The sequence below is a fragment of the Monodelphis domestica genome, chromosome 1, assembly GCF_027887165.1.
Source record: "Monodelphis domestica isolate mMonDom1 chromosome 1, mMonDom1.pri, whole genome shotgun sequence".
In the NCBI taxonomy this organism is placed as follows: Eukaryota; Metazoa; Chordata; class Mammalia; order Didelphimorphia; family Didelphidae; genus Monodelphis; species Monodelphis domestica.
Window position 1 is genome coordinate 725,888,655 of NC_077227.1, and position 22,872 is coordinate 725,911,526.

The following is a 22,872-nucleotide window of genomic DNA, read 5'->3' on the forward strand; positions in this document are numbered from 1 at the left end:
TTTTCCAATTTTTGGCCACCACAAAGAGAGCAGCTATGAATATTCTTGTACAAGTCTTTTCCCCCATTATCTCTTTGGGGTACCAACCCAGCAGTGCTATGGCTGGATCAAAGGGTAGACATTCTTTTATCGCCCTTTGGGCATAGTTCCAAATTGCCCTCCAGAATGGTTGGATCAGTTCACAACTCCACCAGCAATGAATTAATGTCCCTACTTTGCCACATTCCCTCCAGCATTCACTGCTTTCCTCTGCTGTCATGTTGGCCAATCTGCTAGGTGTGAGGTGATACCTCAGAGTTGTTTTGATTTGCATCTCTCTGATTATAAGAGATTTAGAACACTTCTTCATGTGCTTGTTAATAGTTTTGATTTCTTTATCTGAAAACTGCCTATCCATGTCCCTTGTCCATTTATCAATTGGAGAATGGCTTGATTTTTTGTACAATTGATTTAGCTCTTTATAAATTTGAGTAATTAAATCTTTGTCAGAGGTTTCCATGAAGATTTTTTCCCAATTTGTTGTTTCCCTTCTGATTTTAGTTACATTGGTTTTGTTTGTACAAAAGCTTTTTAATTTGATGTAGTCGAAATTATTTATTTTACATTTTGTGATTCTTTCTAAGTCTTGCTTGGTTTTAAAGTCTTTCCCCTCCCAAAGGTCTGACATGTATGCTATTCTGTGTTTACCCAATTTACTTATGGTTTCCTTCTTTATGTTTAAGTCATTCACCCATTTTGAATTTATCTTGGTGTAGGGTGTGAGGTGTTGATCAATTCCTAATCTCTCCCACACTGTCTTCCAATTTTCCCAGCAGTTTTTATCGAATAGTGGATTTTAGTCCCAAAAGCTGGGATCTTTGGGTTTATCGTATACTGTCTTGCTGAGGTCACTGCCCCCAGTCTATTCCACTGATCCCCCTTTCTGTCTCTTAGCCAGTACCAAATTGTTTTGATGACTGCTGCTTTGTAATTTAGTTTGAGATCTGGGACTGCAAGGCCCCCATCATTTGTGTTTTTTTTTTCATTATTTCCCTGGATATCCTTGATCCTTTGTTATTCCAAATGAACTTTGTTATGTTTTTTTCTAAATCAGTAAAGAAATTTTTTGGGAGTTCAATGGGTATGGCACTAAATAGATAAATAAGTTTGGGTAGGATGTTCATTTTTATTATATTGGCTCATCCTATAAGGTGGCAACTCTTATCAAAGACCTCTGAACATCAATTTCTCATAAAAAATTTATAGTTTCTGAGGGTATAAACTCTTAAAAGAATTCACAAGTTTCTGATTGCTTGAGTTACAAAAAGGGGTGGAGCTCTTCCAAGTATCTTGCTGGCTTCTCACCTCTAAAGGTGTTAGCTATCCTCCTAGTTGTAAGAGTTTGTGGAGTTCCCTTACTTTAGAGTTAAGTATGGGTGTATTTGCTTATGCTGATTAATTCAAAATTAGATAAACTAGAGGTAATTCTGTTTTCAGTCTAGTGAGGTACTAAGTAAGGGTACTTAAATTGTTGTTACTACAAAGTGTTAACTCCAACTAGGCAAAGAGAACAAAGAATTTACTTATCACAAGTGCAAACTCAGAATAGACAAAGAGAACCAAGAATTTCCTTTCACAAATTCCAGGCCAGAGGATAGGAATGGAAAGGAAGTACATAAGCATTTTAAAATATGCCCTATGCCCCCAACTGGGTAAAGGAGTTCATAGTTACATTAATTTCATAACATCCCTGTGAGTTTGGTACTCTTATTACCCTCAGTTCATAGTAGAGGCAAGTATAGGTTAAATAACTTGCCAGGGATACTCACTTACCATCTTTCTGAGACTTTAGTGAGTTTGTTTTTGATTCCACATTCTGACATTATCCTCCTTTACTACCACCTTCCTTTCATTTCTAGATAATGGAGGTTGTGGAATGTACCTATCCTTTTATTAAAAGAAGTAAAGAAAGATGGACTTTTGAAATTTTAAATGGTTTCCATGATCTCTGCCCTCCTGCAAATGTCCCAAAAGGGAATTCCTCAGAAACCATCCCATAGGCCTTGCTTACATACCTCCTTTCCATGAAGAGGACTAATGTTTTTATTTTTCTCTCTGGATCCCTTTCCTTTTTCCTTATTCCAAGGACTTCCCATTCCTAGAGAAAATGTTCTCTCCTGTTTTCAGCAAGGGGAAGCACCATGGCTGCTAGAACAAAAAGATCCAAGGAGCTTCTGTCCAGGTGAGTGAGGTGAAAGCAGGTATATGAGGGTTGTTGTCCCAAAAGACTTTTATCTATTGTAGTGAAGGGAGTGCTAGACTTTGTGACTGGCAGACCATGTTGAATTCTGCTATTCATTTCCTCAGAGATGGATGATAGACTCAGTGTAGAGTCATGTTGGTGAACCTCTGGCACATGTGCCACAGGGGACTGCTCTCCTTTCCCTCTCCTCTCACCTGAGGACATTTCTTATTTCACCCATACCTCTGCCCAGCAACCCAATGGGAGTGCTTCCTCCTCCCTGCTATGAGAGTTACAGTTGGTGTACTCAGTCTGTAAAAGGGTTGTGATCACTATTATAGAGTATGGCATAATATATGATAAATTTTAAAATAGGATGAATATTTAGTATATCTGCATTAAATTGTATACTATCTTTGCATCTGTAGAGAAAAGAAAACTTTTATTGCATGAGAGTTGAAGTTGTTTCTCAGCTGAACATATAAAGTTTATCAAAAATGACCAATTGAGAGAGCAGCTGTGTTGTTCAGTGGATTGAGAGCAAGGCCTAGAAACTGGAGGTCCTAAATTCTAATCTGACCTTTGACATTCCTAGCTATGTTACCCTGGGCAAGTCACTTAACCCCCATTGCCTAGCCCTCACCAGTCTTCTGCCTTAGAACCAATACATAGTATTGCTTCTAAGATGAATGGTAAGGGTTTGTTAAAAAATGACCAGGTGCATCAAAAATGTGCATTCAAAATGTGCCTCAAAAATAATGAGAACAGAATATTTGGAAGATGAATTGAGACTGAAAAAATTATAAGAATAATCAATGAGTGACTTTTTAAAAAATTTTTATTTGGTCATTTCCAAACATTATTCATTGGAAACAAAGATCATTTTCTTTTCTTCCCTCCCCCCCTCCCACCACCTCTCCCATAGCCCACGCGCAATTCCACTGGGTATCACATGTGTTCTTGATTCGAACCCATTTCCATGTTGTTGGTATTTGCATTAGAGTGTTCATTTAGAGTCTCTCCTCAGTCATATCCCCTCCACCCTTGTAGTCAAGCAGTTACTTTTCCTCAGTGTTTTTACTCCCACAGTTTATCTTCTGCTTGTGGATAGTGTTTTTTAGATCCCTGCAGATTGTTCAGGGACATTGCATTGCCACTAATGGAGAAGTCCATTACCTTCGATTGTACCACAATGTATCAGTCTCTGTGCATAATGTTTTCCTGGTTCTGCTCCTTTCACTCTGCATCACTTCCTGGAGGTTGTTCCAGTCTCCATGGAATTCCTCCTCTTTATTATTCCTTTTAGCACAATAGTATTCCATCACCAACATATACCACAATTTGTTCAGCCATTCCCCAATTGAAGGGCATCCCCTCATTTTCCAATTTTTGGCCACCACAAAGAGTGCAGCTATGAATATTCTTGTACAAGTCTTTTTCCTTATTATCTCTTTGGGGTACAAGCCCAGTAGTGCTATGGCTGGATCAAAGGGCAGACAGTCTTTTATCGCCCTTTGGGCATAGTTTCAAATTGTCCTCCAGAATGGTTGGCAATGAGTGACTTTTAAAGGAAAGACAGAAAGGGCAATGGAGAAAGCCTATCTAGTAATGTGGTCAGAGTATTCTCAGGCAAAAGGTTTGAGTTGAGTGTTGAGTCTAGTTACAGGGAGGTTGGTCAGGTCATTCCTGTATTCTGGTCATGACCTGAGTTGTAAAATGCAGTGTGAATATTGGACCTGTCTGTGTCACAGGCCTATTGTGAGGTTTCATTGGTATTGTGTGTGAAGCTATTTCTGAAATCCTCCATCTTGCAAATATGACCAAATAATGTATTGAAAGTCTGGTTCTGCTTGTATTAGTTTAAAAAGTTATTTTTGACAGGGGAAATAGAATAAAAATCAGTTTACTTTCTCCAGTCAGAGCAAAGAACTTGTATGTTTATGTGTTTGTTTGTGCGTGTATATATGTCCTCCTTCCTATTATGTTTATATCATTATTTGTTTTCTTCAGAGACAGAGAACAATTCTGAAGTGAAGAAGATATCTACAAAGCTGAGCCTTTATGTGCAAGGATGTGACCCTCAAATATGCATGAATGAGGGTTCCTGTGACTTGATTTTGAGAGAAATCTGTGACTATAATATCAACATAAATGAAAATCCAAAGACTAAAACTGCAGAGAAATTCAGACAGTATTCAGTCCTATATCAGCAAATGAAATTGATCTCAGAAAATAATTGTTTTCAGGATAATGCATTCAGAAAATACTTTCCTGAAGAAGTTGAACTTATTCAGTCACATGAGAAATCTCCTAAAATGCCCATGTACCAAGGTAACCTAGAGGGAATGACATTTGGCTCTAGTTTAGACTTCATTAGACATTCAAAAAGTAAACATGTAGAGATGCTTTCTGTGAATAATAAAAGTGGGAGACCTTTCAGTCAGAAGTCTGAACTTGATTCACATAAAATAATCAACTGTGAAGAGAAACCTTATGAATGTAAACAATGTGGAAAGACTTTTGCAGTGAAGCACAGTCTTTCCATACATCAGAGAATCCACACTGGAGAGAAACCTTATGAATGTAAGCAATGTGAAAAGGCTTTTGCAGTGAGGTACAGTCTTGCCAGTCATGAGAGAATTCACACTGGAGAGAAACCTTATAAATGTAAACAATGTGGAAAAGCTTTTGCAGTGAGGTACAGTCTTGCCAGTCATCAGAGAATCCACACTGGAGAGAAACCTTATGAACGTAAACAATGTGGAAAGGCATTTACATTAAGGAGTAATCTTGCCAGACCTGAGAGATTCCAGAGTGGAGAGAAACCTTATGAATGTAAACAATGTGGAACGGCATTTTCAGTGAGGCACAGTCTTACTCAGCATCAGAGAATCCACACTGGAGTGAAGCCTTATGAATGTAAACGATGTGGAAAGACTTTCACACGGAGGGGTGGTCTTGCTAAACATCAGACAATCCGCTCTGGAGAGAAACCTTATGAATGTAAACAATGTGGAAAGAGTTTCACACAGAGGGACCATCTTGCCAAACATCAGACAGTTCACACTGGAGAGAACCTCATGAATGTAAAAACATGGAAAAGCATTTACATTAAAGTGTAATCTTGCTATACATCACAGCACCCACACTGGAGAGAAATCTTATGAATGTAAATAATGTGGAAAGACATTTGCATTGAGGGGTAAAATTCCTATACATCAACGATTTCACACTAGAGAGAAATCTTTTGAATTTAAAAAGTGTGGAAATGCTTTCATCCTTAGGGGCTCCCTTGCCAGACATCACAGTCCACTCTGGAGAAAAACCTTATGAATGTAAACAGTGGGGAAAGGCTTTCACATGGAGGGCCTTTCTTGCTGTACATCAGAGAATCCACACTGGAGAGAAACTTTGTGAATGTAAACAATGTGGAAAGACTTTCACACAGAGTGGCAGCCTTACTCAACATCAGGAAATCCATCCTTCACTCTGGAGAGAAACCTTATGAATATAAGCAATGTAGAAAGGTGTTGGCAGTGAGGAGCAGTCTTACTCAACATCAGAACATCCACACTGGAGAGAAACCTTATGGATATAAACAGTATTGAAAGGCATTCCCAGGAAGGGTCAGTCTTACCACATCAGAGAATCCACACAGGATAAGCAGTATGGAAAGGCTTTTGCAGTGAGTGACCTTCTTGCACTACCTTACAGTCCACACTGGAAAGAAACCTTGTGAATATAAACAATGTGTAAAGGCTTTCTCACAAAGAAATCATCTTGGTAAACCTTAGAGCATTCACAATGGAGCGAAAAGTTATGAATATCATCAATTTGTATAGGTTTTCACATAAAGCCCTACCCTTGCTTCATGGTAGAGCGTCTTACCTAGAAAGAAATCTCATGAGTGAGGCTGATCTTATTGTTGCCACTCTTAAATTATTTAACATAAGAGGATCCCCACTAGAGAGGAACTGTAGTAATATGATCAATGTGAAAAAGCCTTCAGGCAGCAATCATGTCTTATACCCAAGCAAAGTTTCCTTTTGGGTAGCAATCTTATTACTGTCCTAAATGAAGGAAGACATTAAATGGAAGAGTCCAGATCTAGTTCAATATGGGGAAATGAGAGGATTCCTAGTGCATAAAAACCTAATGAGGGGGAAGCTGGATGGCTCAGTGGATTGAGAGCCAGACACAGAGACGGGAGGTGCTAGGTTCAAATCTGGCCTCAGACACTTCCCAGCTGTGTGAACCTGGGCAAGTCACTTAACCCCCATTGCCCAGCCCTTACCACTCTTCTGCCTTGGAGCCAATACACAGTATTGAATCCAAGATGGAAGGTAAGGATTTAAAAAAAAACCTAATGAATGTGGTCAATTTCTTTCCATTTTCCTGAAGAGTAGAGTGAACACTATTATTTAGAGAAATGAAAATAATAAGTGTGACGGAACACCCCACATCGATATTAGATTGTCTATTGTACATAAAAAAAAAGTGACAAAAGTTGAAGGAGATGTGGGGAAATTGAGATATTGATGAACTCCTGGAGGAGTTGTGAAGTGATTCGACCATTCTGGAGAGAGCAATTTTGAACTATGTCCTAAGGGCATTAAAAAAAAACAAAAAGGAAAGGAAGTATATTTAAAAGACAAAACAACATACTTAAAGCTGCTCTTTTGGGGGTGGCCAAAGAATTAGAAAGTAAGAGAAAACTCATCAATTGGGAAATGGCTAAGTAAATTGTAACATATGATTGTAATGGAATACTGTTGTTTGATCATGAATGAAGAGAGGGAGGAGCTCAGAGAAACCCAGAAAGACTTGAGAACTTATGCAGACTGAATTTAGCAGAACCAGAACACTGCACATTGTGACAACACTATCGTATGTAGAACAACTGAATTGAACTGTTGTCAACAATATACTAATCCAAAACAATCCCAAAGGACTGATAAGAAAAAAAAAATCAGTTTCGAGAAAAGAACTGATGGAGTCTGAATCCAGACCAAAGAAAAATTTTTTGACTTAAAAATTTTTTCTTTATTGTTTGAGTTTAGTTCCACAAAAGGATCAATATAGGAAAATGTATTATTGTGTTACATATGCCAACTCTATATAAGATTGCTTAACTTCTTTTGGTTATGGGGAGAAAAATCCAAGACTCAAAAAAAATTAAAATATTGGACATTGTTTTCATACATAATTTTTGTCAAAAAATAAACTGAAATAATGGAGAATAGTTGTAAGAACAATATTCTTTCTGGAATGAAAGGCTATACAAGTAATAATTACAGGAAGGACTTCATCTTGAGCTAATACTTGACTAAACAATGGACACATAGAGGTAAGATTCAGTGTCTCCAATTCAGTAGGAGAGGCCTTATGCTGTAGCACAGACTTCATAGATTGTCCTACAGAGAAGCCTGCCTTAAACACCCCAAATTTCATACTGTGCATAAAATACTATAATAATAAGTCTTTTTCTCTGAAATCCTAATGCTTGTCATTCTACCTCACTAATTGAAGGTATTCATCTGTTACAGGTTTTTTTTTTTTTGCCATTCCCTAGTTAATTGGCACTTGCTTCTTTCCCATTTTTTTTATTGGCACATATGGATCTGACCAAACAAATGTGAAAAATGGAAACTTGGTATCTGTAAGACACCATACACCTTTTAACCCTGAAGATTTAAATAAATTTAAGGAAGATCTTCCATCATTTGAGGAAGAACCAATATTAATTATAAAAAGATTGGAGAACATATTCAGAACTTTTGACCCCACTTGGATAGATGTTGGAAATTTATTAGAAAAATTTCTGACAGAGAGAAAAATAATGTCATCTCTCTGGCTAATCAGAAGTGAGGTAAAAGAGGACATTATTGGCCAACTGAAGATCCACATTGGAACCCCAGTGTTGAACCAGATTATACAAAACTAAACCAGGCCAGAGAAACATTATTGACAGCCATGAGAGCATGCTTGGATAGACCTGAAAAATGGTCAAAATTTTAAAGAACCTGACAAGAAATTTATGAGAACCCCTTCCAGTTTATGGACAGACTTATTGATGTAGGAAATACATATATGGACCATGATTTATCCAGAGAAAGGGACATTAGGCAAATACATACGCAATTCATTGAGAATTGTTGTTCAGTGGTAAAAGACTACTTTAAAACTAACTGTCCTAATTGGGACTCTATAGACCTCAAAGAATTGAGGAGAGTAGCAACCTATGTTTATAAGGGTTGTGTAGAAAGACCTGAGGAACATAATACATTAGTGGAAGACTTAAAAAAAGAAATTGAAATGTTAAAGAGACAATTGAAAAATAAGGGAGAAACCACAGCCCCTTTGCAGGAATCCGCAGATAAATCAGTAACCTGTGTAACATTTAAAATAGTTGGAGACCATAAACTGTTATATTTAAAATAGTTAATGCCTTAAACTGTGGCAGTTAAAAGAGTTGAAGGCTATAAACTATAAGAGTTAAAATGGTTGAGGTTGTAAATTGTAGTGAGTAAAATAGTAGAAGATATAAATTGTGATAGATATAAGAGTGGGTGAGTAAATTTGTGACCGCAGAAAATATGTTTCACTACAGTGTCTTGGTTTTAAATATAAGGTGGTCACCAGGGAAATATTCCCAATTATGAATATACCCAAGTCAACTGGGTTTTATAGAGATTTTAATTAATAATACAATGAGGAATTAAAGAAAGAGAGAAAGAGTAAGAAAGGAATCAGTATGAAGGGCCTTAAGCCAACATGGCCTAGACCTGAGTCTTAAGAGAGAGAGAGAGATCAGTTACTCTTTTATCACTCACCACAAGGTCTGTCTAAGCAAGGATTCTAGTGACAGAGTCTGCTCAGAGAGAGTTCTAGCCAGAGTCCTCCTCAAAGAGCCTTCCAGCCAGAGACTCTCTCAAGAGATCCTCCAAAAGGATTGATTTTCAAGAGATTCTGCTTTTTCTTATATAGGGGGTTTTCTCCTATGTCACCTCCCCTAAGTTCTTCCATCTACCAATCACAGTAGACGTTTTCAAAAGGACAACCCATTCTAAAAACACTGCTGGGTCGACTAATCCCTTTAGTAAGTTTGTACCAGAAAAAACTTCTGAATAAGTTTTCACCTCTTTGCTCCTGGCAAGTTTACAAGTTGCCTGACCTTTAATAGGTACTTAGCACCCCATTGTATTAATTCTAAAAATAGGCATGGCTTAAAGAACTTTTTGCCTCATAAGTATGGGTTAAAGTACTTTCATTGTTTAGCAAGGAGTTTTCTCCCTTAAAGCAGTCTTAAGTACGGATGGAGTAGAGGTCCTCCCATTTCTGATCCAAGTAGAGTTCTCACTGTCAAAATGGGGAATGTTCCCAGTAGGGAATTGTTCCAATGGAGAATTCCCCAATGTGGAAATGTTTAACATTCACAAGTCTGAGAAATTTCAAGATTCACACCTGCTACTTCTGTGAGAAGGGCCACAAAATGATAGAGTGCAGAACTTTTCTTAAGATTATCTGAAGGAATACCCAGTTTAATAACAATTACAGAAGTGATAATTATAGAAATAACTATAATAATGACAATGGAAACCACAGCTTTAGAAATAATAACTATAGAAATGACTATGATAATGATCATAGAAACCACAATTTTAGAAATTATAGCAATAACTATAATGACTATAGAAATAAAATTTTAGAAATCAAAATTATAGAAATTGGGAAAATAATGACAGTGTTCCAAATGAAGAAAATTATACCCAACACAATGCCCAGCAACAATATATAAAAAATGGTGCTCGTCCAAAAAATACTCGAGGTGCTAATGCCCCTCAGGGGGATGCCCTTCAGAGGGGTGCCCAAGGAACTTCCTAAACCCAATGAAGGTATCTGGGGGTGGGGTGGGACTGGGGCACAGTAATCAGAGGATTCAACCTTTGATTTTCTGGACCCCGAGGTCCTACTACCCGTTGTCCCTATCCACTGTCCTCCCCATACTAATGAACCCCATGTTACCTTAAAAGTGAGTAACACCTATTATGATTGTCTTTTAGACACTGGAGCTACCAAGTCTATATTAAAGAGTATACCTGATTTACATTGTTCCATTGACTCACAGTGTAGTGGGAGTATCAGGAATACCCCAAAGAGTTAAAAAACTTGCCCCTAGAATGGTGTCTGTAGGACCCCTAGAGGTACAACATTCCTTTCTTTTGATGCCTGACTCCCATTTAAATTTGCTGGGGAGGGATCTTCTATGCAAACTCAGAGCCACAATAACTTGCTCCCCAGATGGTTCCTTATCATTGGAAGTACCAGAGGAATCTTTAAATTTACTCCCTGTACTTCTCTCAGAGAGCCAGGAGGCAAAAGAGCCTCCCACTTTTGAAATACCTACAGATATACCAGAGTCTCTTTGGGCCACATCTTCCAATGTAGGCTTACTTAAATCTGCTGTTCCTGTACAGATAACTAAATCTAGCCCACCTCCTTCCATTCCTCAGTATCCCCTCTCAAAGGAGGCAATTGAGGGTATTACCCCAGTAATTAACTCATTAATTAAACAAGGAATAATAATCCCTTGCAAATCAGAAAACAACATGCCCATCCTGCCAGTTAAAAAAACCAAAAAGAAGGTCTGATGGCAAGCACCTCTATAGATTTGTACAGGATCTGAGGGCAGTGAATAATCACGTTATAAAGAGACACTCCATAGTTTCCAACATAAATACTATTATTTCCTCTATTCCTAGCACAGCTACATACTTTACAGTAGTAGACTTGTAGCTTTCTTTTCCATACCTGTACATGAGAACTCCAGGCATATCTTTGCTTTTACCTGGAAGGGCTCACATTATACATGGAGTCATCTGCCCCAGGGTTATGTGGAAAGTCCGAGTTTATTTGAACAAATTTTGAGCCAAGACACAGACAATATAACATTTAAAAATAGTAAATTAATCAAATATGTAGATGATCTACTCTTGGCTTCAATGCAGAAACATGTCAGGAAGATAGTAAACACCTTTTTTTTGGAATTTCACAAAAGAGGACATAAGATCTCAAAGGATAAGGTTCACTGATGTTTCCCTAAAGTAGAATATTTGGGATTCATCCTGACTGCTGGTGCTCATTATATTTCTCCAAAAAGAATTGAGAATATTCAAAATTTAAACACTCCTACTACTAAGAAACAGTTGAGAGCAATTTTAGGAGCAACAGGGTTTTGCAGACAATGGATTCCTTGCTATGGGGAAATTACTAAACCCCTTATAGCATTAACAAAGGATTTGGTTCCTGAACCCCTCAAATTAGAGCCTGAACACTTGTCAGCTCTATCAGATCTAAAAAAGGCTATCATGTCTGCCCCTGCTCTAGTCATCCCAGATTACAAGAAGCCATGTGCATGAGTGAAGAGGAGTAGCTTCTGGTGTTTTAACTCAGACTTTGGGACCTTCTCAGCGCCCAATTGCTTATTATTCTGCCCAACTGGACCAAGTAGCATCAGGAGCACCACCATGTCTTAGAGGAGTAGCTGCTACAGCCTTACTAGTGACAAAAACTGTTGATCTAGTATTGGGATGTCCCCCGGTATAACTACTATAGCCTCTAAAGTGTGTTTAGCCTGCTCTACCTGCCAAGCATATAACCAACATGCATTTCGTGGGAAAGCCTTTGGTGGGCATCCTCTGGCTTACACACCTTTTGAGCATCTACAAATAGATTTCATAACAATGCCAAAGGCAGGACATTATATATTTTGATTAGTCATAGTAGATTAACTGACCAGATGGCCAGAAGCATTTCCTGAGACCCGAGCCACAGGGGCTTTTGTTGCTAAGGTACTTTTAAAAGAAATTATTCCTCTCTTTGGCCTGCCAGCAGGTATTGATTCAGATAGAGGAAGTCATTTTACTGATTCTGTTCTAAACCAGATATATTCTTGCTTGGGGATAACTCCCAAATTCCATGTTCCATATCATCCCCAGAGCTCAGGCCAAGTTGAGAGGATGAACAAAGAACTTAAAACTATGATTGGTAAATTATGCACTGAGACAAATTTAAAATGGCCTGAAATTGTCCCTTTGGCCATATTTTATCTTAGAAGCAGGCATAGAGGAGACCTACACATCTCACCATTTGAGATGTTTTTTGGACATCCACCTATACAGGCTAAACCTTTCTCCCCTGCATATACATCACTATAGGGAGATACTACTATTGCTTCCTATATACAGGAATTACAGCACAAACTACATGAACTCCATGAATCCAGAACTGCAGTACAAGCCAGACCACTGGACTTTTTACTTCATGACCTGAACCCAGGAGAAAAGGTGTATATTAAGAATTTCAAGCGTACTGGAGCAACTCAGCCTTCGTGGGAAGGACCATTCCAAATATTGTTAACTACTCCAAAATCTATAAAGGTTGGAGAGAAGGACTCTTGGATTCATTGCTCACATGTGAAGAGAACATCTTCTGTTGAAACTGATTGACTGTATCCTATCATAAACATTGGAGATAATAATCCATAAACAAGTGGATACTGTTTTCAGGAACACACTGAATTCTTGATCCCCCCCCCCTTGTTTTTATTATTACTTTTCTTTTATTTTGAATATTTTATTTTTTTCTTTATTTTCCTCATTTCTTGTACTAAAGGTACATACAATTTATATTATTTTTCTGCAGTAATATAAGTTTAATATATATATATGTGTGTGTGTATGTATATATATACACTTGCTATAATATCAATGCATACCCAAAAGCTTTAAACTGTGGGAACCTGCCATTTATTGATAAAATGTTATGGAACTGTGATTAATGTTTGTGTCTGATTTTAGGAAATGGGATAAAAAAAAAACAAGGAGCACAGACTTAACCTGAGAGCCAAAAAGAGCACACGGGAAAAACTAGTGTGAGACTTGAGGTTGCGACACTTGACATATGTTAAGTCATAGGACTTCCTTGTATCTACACTCTTTATGAAGTACTCAGACAAGTACCAAAATTTGACTATCATTCTGGTTCCCTATATCCCTGAAAAAAATCAGACATGGGAATGACACTTCCCTATCAAAATAAAATTCTAGTTCTTTTCTTCTTATAGTATGGCAACTTCCTGTAGTCTTGGCTGCAAATGGGTAAGGGAAATATTACTGCATTCTGTCCTACAGACTTGTGGGATACAAACTATTTTAAATTGGACCTATACAACGGCCTGTTAGAAATTTATTAAACCCAAATAAGGGCCTATTTTGAATTTTTTATTCTTTTTTCTTTCCATTTTTTCCCTTATTTTTTTTTGTTGTTTTTCCTCTTCTTTTGATAATTAACTCATACACCCCATAACTGAACCATGCATCCTGAGCCGAACTGGATGTTTTTTAACACCCACTTCAGAGGGGGGATTGTATTTTAAATAAAATCCAAGTTTTTTTTTTTTTTTGAGAAAGATCTTCCAGGAAGAAGCTTGCTAACTCCTAAATCCAGAGAATAAAGTATTACAGAAAGATGCCAGAAAACCTATACTACATCAAGAAGATCAAGAATGAACTTTGGGTGTAGTTGATTGAACTGAAGTTTGATTGAACATTTATTTGTAAATGTACAAGGGAACTCCCTAATTTGTCTTTTTTGTCAATGTGCCTAGTAAAACATTGGTTTGCTTTCTTTCTTTTCTATTCCTCCCTAACTACTGTAATTTCTTCTTAGAAAATTGAATTTTGTATAAATCTGTATTTAGAAGTGCTTTAGGACTAAAAGATAATTATGTTAAATGATCAATGGGGAGAATAGTCTCCCAATGATTATCAGGGGGGATTGTGAACTTGGAAATTACTCCACCCTACTCAGACAGTGCCTTAGGGGAAGATAAAGTTGTCAACTCTTGATTGAACAATGAAAGTCCTTAACTCATACCTTATGGTGAATCCAGAACTTTAAGCTAGGTCTATTTTTAGATCTAATACAAAAAAATGTTAAGTACCTGTAAAGGTTAAATTAATCACAAAAAGGTCAAGTAACTTACTTTTAAGATTAAAATTTAGGGGAAACTGAGGCAAGGTAGAAATGAGTTTCTCTGACAAGGAGTATTATATTTTATGAGGTTTATTAAGGATTAAGTACTTAAGAAAATACAAGTAAGAAAACACGTGTCTAGGTGGGCCAAGAGGACCATTAAACCTCATCTACATCATGAAAGACCTGTCTGCTTGCAAGCAGAAACAGGAAGAGACCCAGCCGTAGGTGGAGACTCTTTAAATAATAATTTTTTTCTCGATCCAGGTGAGAATTGAGGTGAGGTTACAAAGCATCCTGGGAACCAGAGCAAGGACTTCTGGGGATTGGAGTCCTAGGTTCAAGTCTCCATTTTTACATTACAAAAGGCAAGCTTAACAAAGAGGTGTGAAGTACTCAGAAGATATAATCTAACCAGAGAAGGTGTGAACTAAAGAGTGATGAAAACTAAGAATGGGCAGTCCTGGAAAAAAAAAAAAACCAAACGTCTACTGTGATTGGTAGATGTGAAAATTTGGGGGAGGTGACATAAGAGAAAATTTCTTTAAAAGGAAGGGGTAAAAAGTCAGTGGAAGAATTTTTCAGTTCAGAGTATAAGAACCTTGCTTAGAGATGGTCTTGTGGTGAGTAATAAGACTGACTCGCTCTTCCTTAGGCTCAGGAAGGCCACTTTGGCCTAGGCTTTTAAATACTGCTTGGCTCAGCCTGAGCCAGAGCAATTTAAATTAATTCTCTCTCTCTTTGTCTCTCTCCTTCCCTTAATTCCTTCTCTCTTTATTAATTAAAATCTCCATAATGCCCAGCTGACTTGGGTATTTTCATATTTGGGAATTTTCCATCTCGACCACTTACTTAGAATTTAAGTCAAAACACTAAAATTATCCTTACAGTTTTTGCGTTTACACAAAATAACAATGCATGAAGAAGATGTGGAAGGGATAAGGGACCTGATCCCTACTGTTCAGTCCATTCTATCCAAGAACTCAAGCTCATGATGCAGTTGGCTGATTCCTGAGTCTGAGCCAGAGTTCAACCCATTGGATGAAGAAATAAGGGAGAATTTGAGGTCTCCAAGTCCACTTTGTGTCTGGAAATATATCAATTAATGGGAATGCAGGGGATATCCTAAGGTTGAGCTGTCAGGCTAAAGAGTAAAAGGATACATACGACTCCCTTCATAAGCAAGAAGTAAGGCACATTCTTTTCTGGGTATGAATTAGACACATTTTTTGCTTATAAGAATTTCTTTCCCCCATTGAGAAACAATATTCTCAGAAGAAATAGCCTCATGTTCTTTACTGGTTAAAGTCTCCATGCTACACAATAAAACATTTCTCTAAGATGAACAAAGTCCTAATTATTCCTCCCTCTGATAATTACTTTGCCTCTATTCAGAGGGACCTTAAAATGGAGAAGGGGATAAGAATTTCCATTGCCCTTATAGCTCACAAGGAAACAAGGACATTTAAGCCAATCCCTTCAATTTTCTCCTTTCAAATGTAGGCAATAAATAATGGATGCATTTTAAGATGATCAATATAATATGATACAATATTATACATTCTATTATATTTAATAGATCATGTGTAATATTGTGATATAGATTATAATACTACAATCAGTATCATATAATATTACCATCTTTATGATAACCCAAATAAATGATTTCCTTGAGGGATAACTTCAGAATGAAACATAATGCTTCAGAATTAGACTTAAAACAAATTAGAATTAAAATTCATGAAACAATGCTTGATATAATTAAAACACATGATCAACAAGGCTGATAAAATACATAATCTTTTAAAATACATTTTTTTTACCACTTAAAAATTTTAGTTTATAATCTATCAAGATCCAGATTTTAAGAGAATCTGCTTTTCTACAGCATTTCTTTATGATAGTTTGTCAAATTTCATGTTTTCATAAACGATGATTTTGAAACTAGAAACAAAACTATCCAATTTCCTTTCACAGAATTGCTTCTACTTATTACCTTTTACATTTTTAGTCACATCTAAAACCCTGTATAAGGCTATCTAAGGTGAAGATTCTATGAAACCAACAATAGCCCTTACACTAGGGGCAGCTAAATGACTTGTTGGATTGAGAGACAGATGTAGTACTACGAGACAGGAGGTCCTGGGTTCAAAGGACTGAAACACTTCCTACCTGTGACCCTGGGCAAGTCACTTAACCCCATTACCTAGCCCTTAGCACTCTTCTACCTTGGAACCAATATACAGTATTCATACCAAGAAGGAAGGTAAGCATTGAAAAGGTAATGACAGCAATAACAAAGATGAGCATTTATGTGTTTGCCACAAACCAAGTAGGCAATTAAGCCTTTTAGGTGCTAATGTATCCCTATTACCCTTTAGAAAGGTGAAATCCCATGGCTAGTAAATGAGTAAAATTGGTAAAAAAACAAACAAACAAAAAAATTGGTAGAATCATATTTCCCATCATTGTGGCTCTTCCTCAAAACTGTCAACTCTCTAAAGAAAGAAAAGCTCTCATTTGATCAATACCCAGTTTCCAAATTCCTAGCTAACGATAACACTAAACCTATTTCATTTCTGAGCTGGATCAGTTTCTGTCCCTGTCCAGAGTCCTGATCAAATCTTTTGTGTTCATTTAATCAACTCCTAAACCTCTTTCCACCTATCCCCAGGCTTTTCAGGTAAGCATCTTCACATTTGACCTCTTCCCCCTCTCCCCAGCTTCAGGAGCTGAAATTTTCCAGCTACAATTACTACATGAAAACTGTACCTGTCCTCCTTCCTACTTTGATCTGAGCCTTCCGTTAACAATCACATCCAATGTTGTTTATGGAAGCAATCCTTCTATTTGACTGATTCTTGTTTTTAAACCCTTACTTTCTGTCTCATCTTTTTCTTTCTCTGTTTGTTGTCTTTCTCTGTTTTTTGTTTTTCATCTGTTTTTATCTCATTTTTTGCCTCTTTTTATCTGTCTTTTATCTTTGTCTGTGTCTGCCTCTCTTGCCTGGAGACTGTACAATTGGAAATCTGTTACCCTAAAAACTGCATTTCCCAGAAACCCACTGCCTTCCTGTCATTACAAACTTCCTGTAGTCTGAGGGATAAATTCAGTGGGTATTCCTGGTCTGACCTCTTGGCTTTCTGTTGCAACCATGGTGGTGGTAAGCGGGGGTTTTGAGCAGGCTGATTAGCCATAGGCACATGGTTTTTATTTTGTTACCTTTTTATTCCTTTACTTCTAAAGATCATTAATAAACCTCTTAAAATATAATATTTCTATTTTTTGAGATTAATTGTAATTTTTATAGGCAAAATATCTTTTCCTAATTTAATCAATACTGGGTAGACAATTAACCACCTGGAAGTCCTGCCCATACTCTTGGCTCCCTGAGGCTCTGCAGTACTCCCTATAGTCCACCTCTCCTCAATCACTGATGGAAGCCAGCCTCAGGAAATCATCACTTCACTCTCCACTCTCAAGAAGTTTCTGCCACCCAACTTCCTCAGCCCAGTCATAGCTTTGGCTTTCTTGGCCATCTCAGTCCTTGCTCTTCTCCAGTTCAGGCAACGACAACTAAGAACAATTCACTCTGTTCCTATACCTGAATGATGGATGTCAGTTTATGCCTGAGGCCTGTAAAAATAATATGTCAATGAATTGATTATGGATATAAATTGATTAGATACTCTGCTTGCTGTGCTTACAAAGTCTCTTCGGTTTGTATCAGTGAAGGGAAGCTCATAAGTGAGCTTCTCTTCAGGGCCAGGAACAAGAACACTAAGGACTCTTGTTATATGAAAATAAACTATTTACTGAGAATATAAGGACATAAAAGGATTGTTAACTCTAAGGGATTCTAACTCCACGCCAATGAGAAGACACCGTGTATGTGTACCCCAGAACCTGTTCTCTTAGTCACTGAATTGTCGGAAACCATAACATTGCCTCAGCCCTCACCACTGCTGACCTTGAAACCCATTTCCCATGACCTATTTTCCTTTGCCGTCCTTGGCCCTTCCAGCATGGTGGCCCCAGAGCCATCTATTCCCTCCCAGCAATGGATTTGGAAACCTTGGCCAAGAATCTACCACAATATGTCATGTCAGGAGAATGCTGGTCAAGTTTCTGGGGGAAACTTTCCTCTTTGGAAACAATACAATGTATTGGTTCTAAGACAGAAGAGTGGTAAAGATTAGGCAATGGGGGGTGAAGTGACTTGCCCAGGGTCACACAGCTAGGAAGCGTCTGAGGCCAGATTTGAACCCAGGACCTCCCATCTGTAGGCCTGTAAGGCCTCTATCTTTACAATCACCTGGATTTGAAATGTCAGAATCATTCTTCTCTCTTTTTTGCTTCACCCTTTATCTCTAATCTTATGGATTCTCTCTCCACAATATCTTCCATCTCTTTCCTTCTCTCCATTCATGGAGCCACCTCCTCGACTCAGGTCCATATCATTGTTCCCAGACGCTCGCAGATGCCTCCTCATTGGTCTCCTGGGACTCCGTTTGTTCTTGCCTCAAACTATATTCTAAAACAATTCTGAAATTGATATTCCTAAAGGATGGCACTGACGTGGCACAACTTACTATCCAACCAGAATTCCTTTATATTCAATTCTCTTTAGATTAAAATAGTTGCTTTTTGGAGCTGAACAAAAGCAGCAGCATGTATGTTCCCCTTCAATATATTCACCGAAAGCATCACCAGTTCAGCTCTAGTGGTAGATGGGAAAATGGCGGAGGAAACGTGCTTCCTTCTGTTCCCCCCCTCAGCTCTCTATGCTTTGAAGGCTTTTCGTTGCCTGTGGCTTGGAGCTTCTGAGTGTGTGCGAGGAGGACATCTCTCTAAAATGTTTGTGAAAGGAGAATGGCCGGGGGGGCCCGCCGGGGTCCCCCCATGCGGGGGACCCAGACGGATCTTGGGCAAGCCTCACACTAGAAATGTGAGGCGAAGGGAGATAGAGACGTGCGGCTCTTGACTTCACAGTATTTCCCAGGGATTCTCCGTTGCTGATGAAGAAATGGTTGCATTTCTTCCAATTCCTCGAATCCAGAGCTTCTTGAGTCTACAAACTTAAAAACAATTGATAACTGGATTTTAATAAAATTGGCTTGCTTTGTAATCTTACATAGTTTGTTTTCTGCATTTAGAAATATTGATTAGAGAAGGACTCTATAAGCTTTATCAGACTGACAAGCACAAAAAAAGGTCAAGAATCCCTGTTCTGAGCCCTATTTGCCCTGGACAGTTAAAATGCACCCCACCCTGTACCCCAGTCTTTTCATCTCAGGGCTAAACAACCCCCAATTCTCTCAGCCGATGTTCATAGACTATGGTGGAAACCCTTCATCGTCCTGGGAGCCCTTCTTGAACTCACTCCAGAGATAAAGGGGAGCACAATGACTGCAGGAGCACAGTAGGGCAAGGCTTGCCAGCTCCCATCTTTTCACCTGGCCCTTTTCCATTTCAGCTAGGTGGCCCAGGAAATAGAAAGCTGGGTCTGGAGTCAAGAAGTCCCGAGTTCAAATTTGGCCTTAGACACTTTCCAACTAGGTGACTCTGGGTGAGTCACTTAACCTTGGTTTGCCTCCGTTTCCTCATCTGTAAAATGGGTCTGATAATAATAGTGACTACCTCTCAGGATAATAATTGTAAAGTGTTTACTTTGCACCGTGCCTGGCACATGGTAAGTGCTATCTAAATGCTGGCTACTATTATTACTGCTCCATTTTACTGATCTGCAGAGGAACCAGGGGCGTTCATAGGCTGTGTGTGGGCTCGTGACTGAAGGAAGATTCACTCCGCCTCTTTGCCAAGACTCTGGGATGCTCTGAAGAAAATCCAGGCAGGTGACTCAGGGATTTGGTAGGTGTCAAAACGAGTCTCCCATCAGAATTTAGACGTGATTGTAGACTGAGTGACAGCAAGAGAGAAAACACAAAAGCTTCGAGGGGCTCCGGCTGGCTATTGGAGTGGGCTCTGGTCCCTGGAACAGGGAGGCTGTGTGGCAAAGAGGAATCCAGAAGATGGCAGCAGAGAAGGGCTCCATGGAGAGGTCCACCAGAGGGCAGCGCAGCTGAGATCGGAGTCCCAACACACGCCTGATTGCCTGTGGCATCTCTGAAGTGAATTGTTCACCTGAGCCATGAATGTGCCCTGGCCACACGTGTTCCCTACAGGCTCTCTTCCAGGTGTTCCCCCTGGGGATCCCCATTCCCTCGGAGCCTCCCTTCTCCAGGAGAAGGTGCCCCCCTTTGTCACTGCTTTTGGGACACTGTTTGATCCACTGACTTTAAACATGATAACTGAATGATGGTGTAAACATGCCTGAAAACTACGGGAAGGCTTCCACGTTTAATGCATTCAATGCTGCATCGGCAGCCCAAATCCCAGCCACAGACCCGGTGAAGGCGAAGATCCTGATACAGGGGGCAGCCCAGATGTGGTCGCTGCATCTCTAGGAGCAGTTCAAGGACCCGGAGAGATGGAGCCCAGCCCAGCTCTGAGGGCGCAGGAGAGCCGTCCTTCCACAGCCGAAGGGCTGACCTGGTTCAGTGGAGACTGAGCTGTTAGCTCGATGCAAGAAAAGCTTTTCTAACAATCAGAGTTGTCAAGAAGTACAATGGCGGCCTTGGGAGCTGGTGGTCTGGAAGCCAAGACCAAACAACTACTTACTTTTCTGGATAAACGTTTGCTTTTCCAGATGATGGTAACGATGATGATAATGGCACATGTCGAGGGCGCATGGATGCCCTTTTTGGTCTGAATTGGACAATATAATCCTTCCAACTTGATTTTATCATCTGTATTCAAGGGGCCACCAATTGAAACCACATCCCCCTCTCCCAAGCCTACCCATCCTCTCCCTCTGTTTGTTACTGTTTTCTTTCTTCTTAAACTATATGGAATCAATCCATCAACAAATGTTTCTGCCTCCTCACTACTGTCTTTTCCACCTTCCCGTCTGGAATCAAATATGAACTACTCTGCTGGGCCACCATTTTGTCAGGCCTCTAGGTCACCCTCCCTTCACTCCTGGCTCCCCTCTTGAATTTCCAGACTTCTCCACCCTTGCCCCAGCAGCTTTCCTGCCTTGGAGATGCATCTTTCCAGAAGCCCACTCTCCTCACTGCTGAGTCTTCCCACACTCCTGGTTTCCAGATGCCCTTTATGTGCTTTTCTCTGTCCATTACAATGTAAGCTCTTTGAGGAGTAGTTTTGAATTTTGCTTTTGTATTCTCAGCACTTAGCACAGTGCCAGGAATATAGTATTTAATATGTAGATATGTATTGTTAAAAGTACATAGATTTGAAGGGGTTTAGGGAAGGAAATGCAGAGGGAAACAGCACAGATAAATATTTTGAATTTATTTAACATAGAAGGGATGAATGGGGAGGAAGGAGGGAAAGGGGTATCTGACTGCTTAAACCCTAGTTAAGCCACGTCAAATAAGTTTAACTTCCTACATAAAATCCTAAAGTCCAGTCCAACAGTAAACCCAGAGATCTCACAAATAGAGTCCTTGACAGGTAGATGCAGGTATCCAGATGATAAGTCCTCAGATGTCCCAAGAATGGCTGAAGTCCTCCATATCTCCTTTGTCCGTCAAAGGATATTCGGGAAACTCCTGTTCACTCTTGCTTGAAGGGCTGCTTGTATGTTGTCCAAATGAAGTCCATGAGATATCAGATCTGCAACATCCAGTCTCCTCCAGCAAGCTGCAGACTCCCAGTTGAGGCAAATGGTTAAAGGCAATTGTGATCTGGGTAACAAAGGATTGAGAACTCAAAATGATGGTGATACATATGAAATATCAACTTGATCAGATGGAATTATATACAAAAGATAACAAGGCATCTATGTATTTATCTATCTACCTATTTACCTATCTCCCCCCACTCTCTCTCCATGTCCTGTCTATCTGCCTATCTATCTCCCTACCTATGTCTGTCTATCTATCTATCTATCTATCTATCTATCTATCTATCTATCTATCTATCTATCTACTATCTATCTATGTTTGTCTATCTATCTGCCTACCTACCTATCTCCATCCATCCTTCTTTCTTTCTTTCTTTCTTTCTTTCTTTCTTTCTTTCTTTCTTTCTTTCTTTCTTTCTTTCTTTCTTTCTTTCTTTCTTTCTTTCTTTCTTTCTTTCTTTCTTTCCTTCTTTCCTTCTTTCCTTCTTTCCTTCTTTCCTTCTTTCTTTCTTTCTTTCTTTCTTTCTTTCTTTCTTTCTTTCTTTCTTTCTTTCTTTCTTTCTTTCTTTCTTTCTTTCTTTCTTTCTTTCTTTCTTTCCTTCTTTCCTTCTTTCCTTCTTTCCTTCTTTCCTTCTTTCTTTCTTTCTTTCTTTCTTTCTTTCTTTCTTTCTTTCTTTCTTTCTTTCCTTCTTTCCTTCTTTCCTTCTTTCCTTCTTTCTTTCTTTCCATTGGTCTATTTGCTTATCTATCTACCCACCTATCTATCTCCATCCATCCATCCATCCATTCATCCATCTACCCATCCATCTATCTACTATCTATCTATCTATCTATGTCTGTCTATCTGTTATCTATCTACCCACCTATCTATCTATCTCCATCCATCCATCCATCCATCCATTTATTC

At 38.9% G+C, this 22,872-nt stretch overlaps 1 protein-coding gene across 3 annotated transcripts in view; it reads left to right on the forward strand.

The window, feature by feature from the left end:
* Positions 1 to 13,909, forward strand: part of LOC103095661 (zinc finger protein OZF-like) — a 35,151-nt gene extending 21,242 nt beyond the window's left edge. For all 3 annotated transcript variants that reach the window (XM_056813502.1, XM_056813503.1, XM_056813507.1), the window contains exons 4-5: positions 2,126 to 2,221; positions 4,232 to 13,909. In XM_056813502.1, coding sequence (XP_056669480.1) covers positions 2,126 to 2,221; positions 4,232 to 5,343 — 1,208 coding nt within the window. In that variant the 3' untranslated portion in view covers positions 5,344 to 13,909. The remainder of the gene's footprint in view (positions 1 to 2,125; positions 2,222 to 4,231) is intronic.
* Positions 13,910 to 22,872: the final 8,963 nt, after the last annotated feature.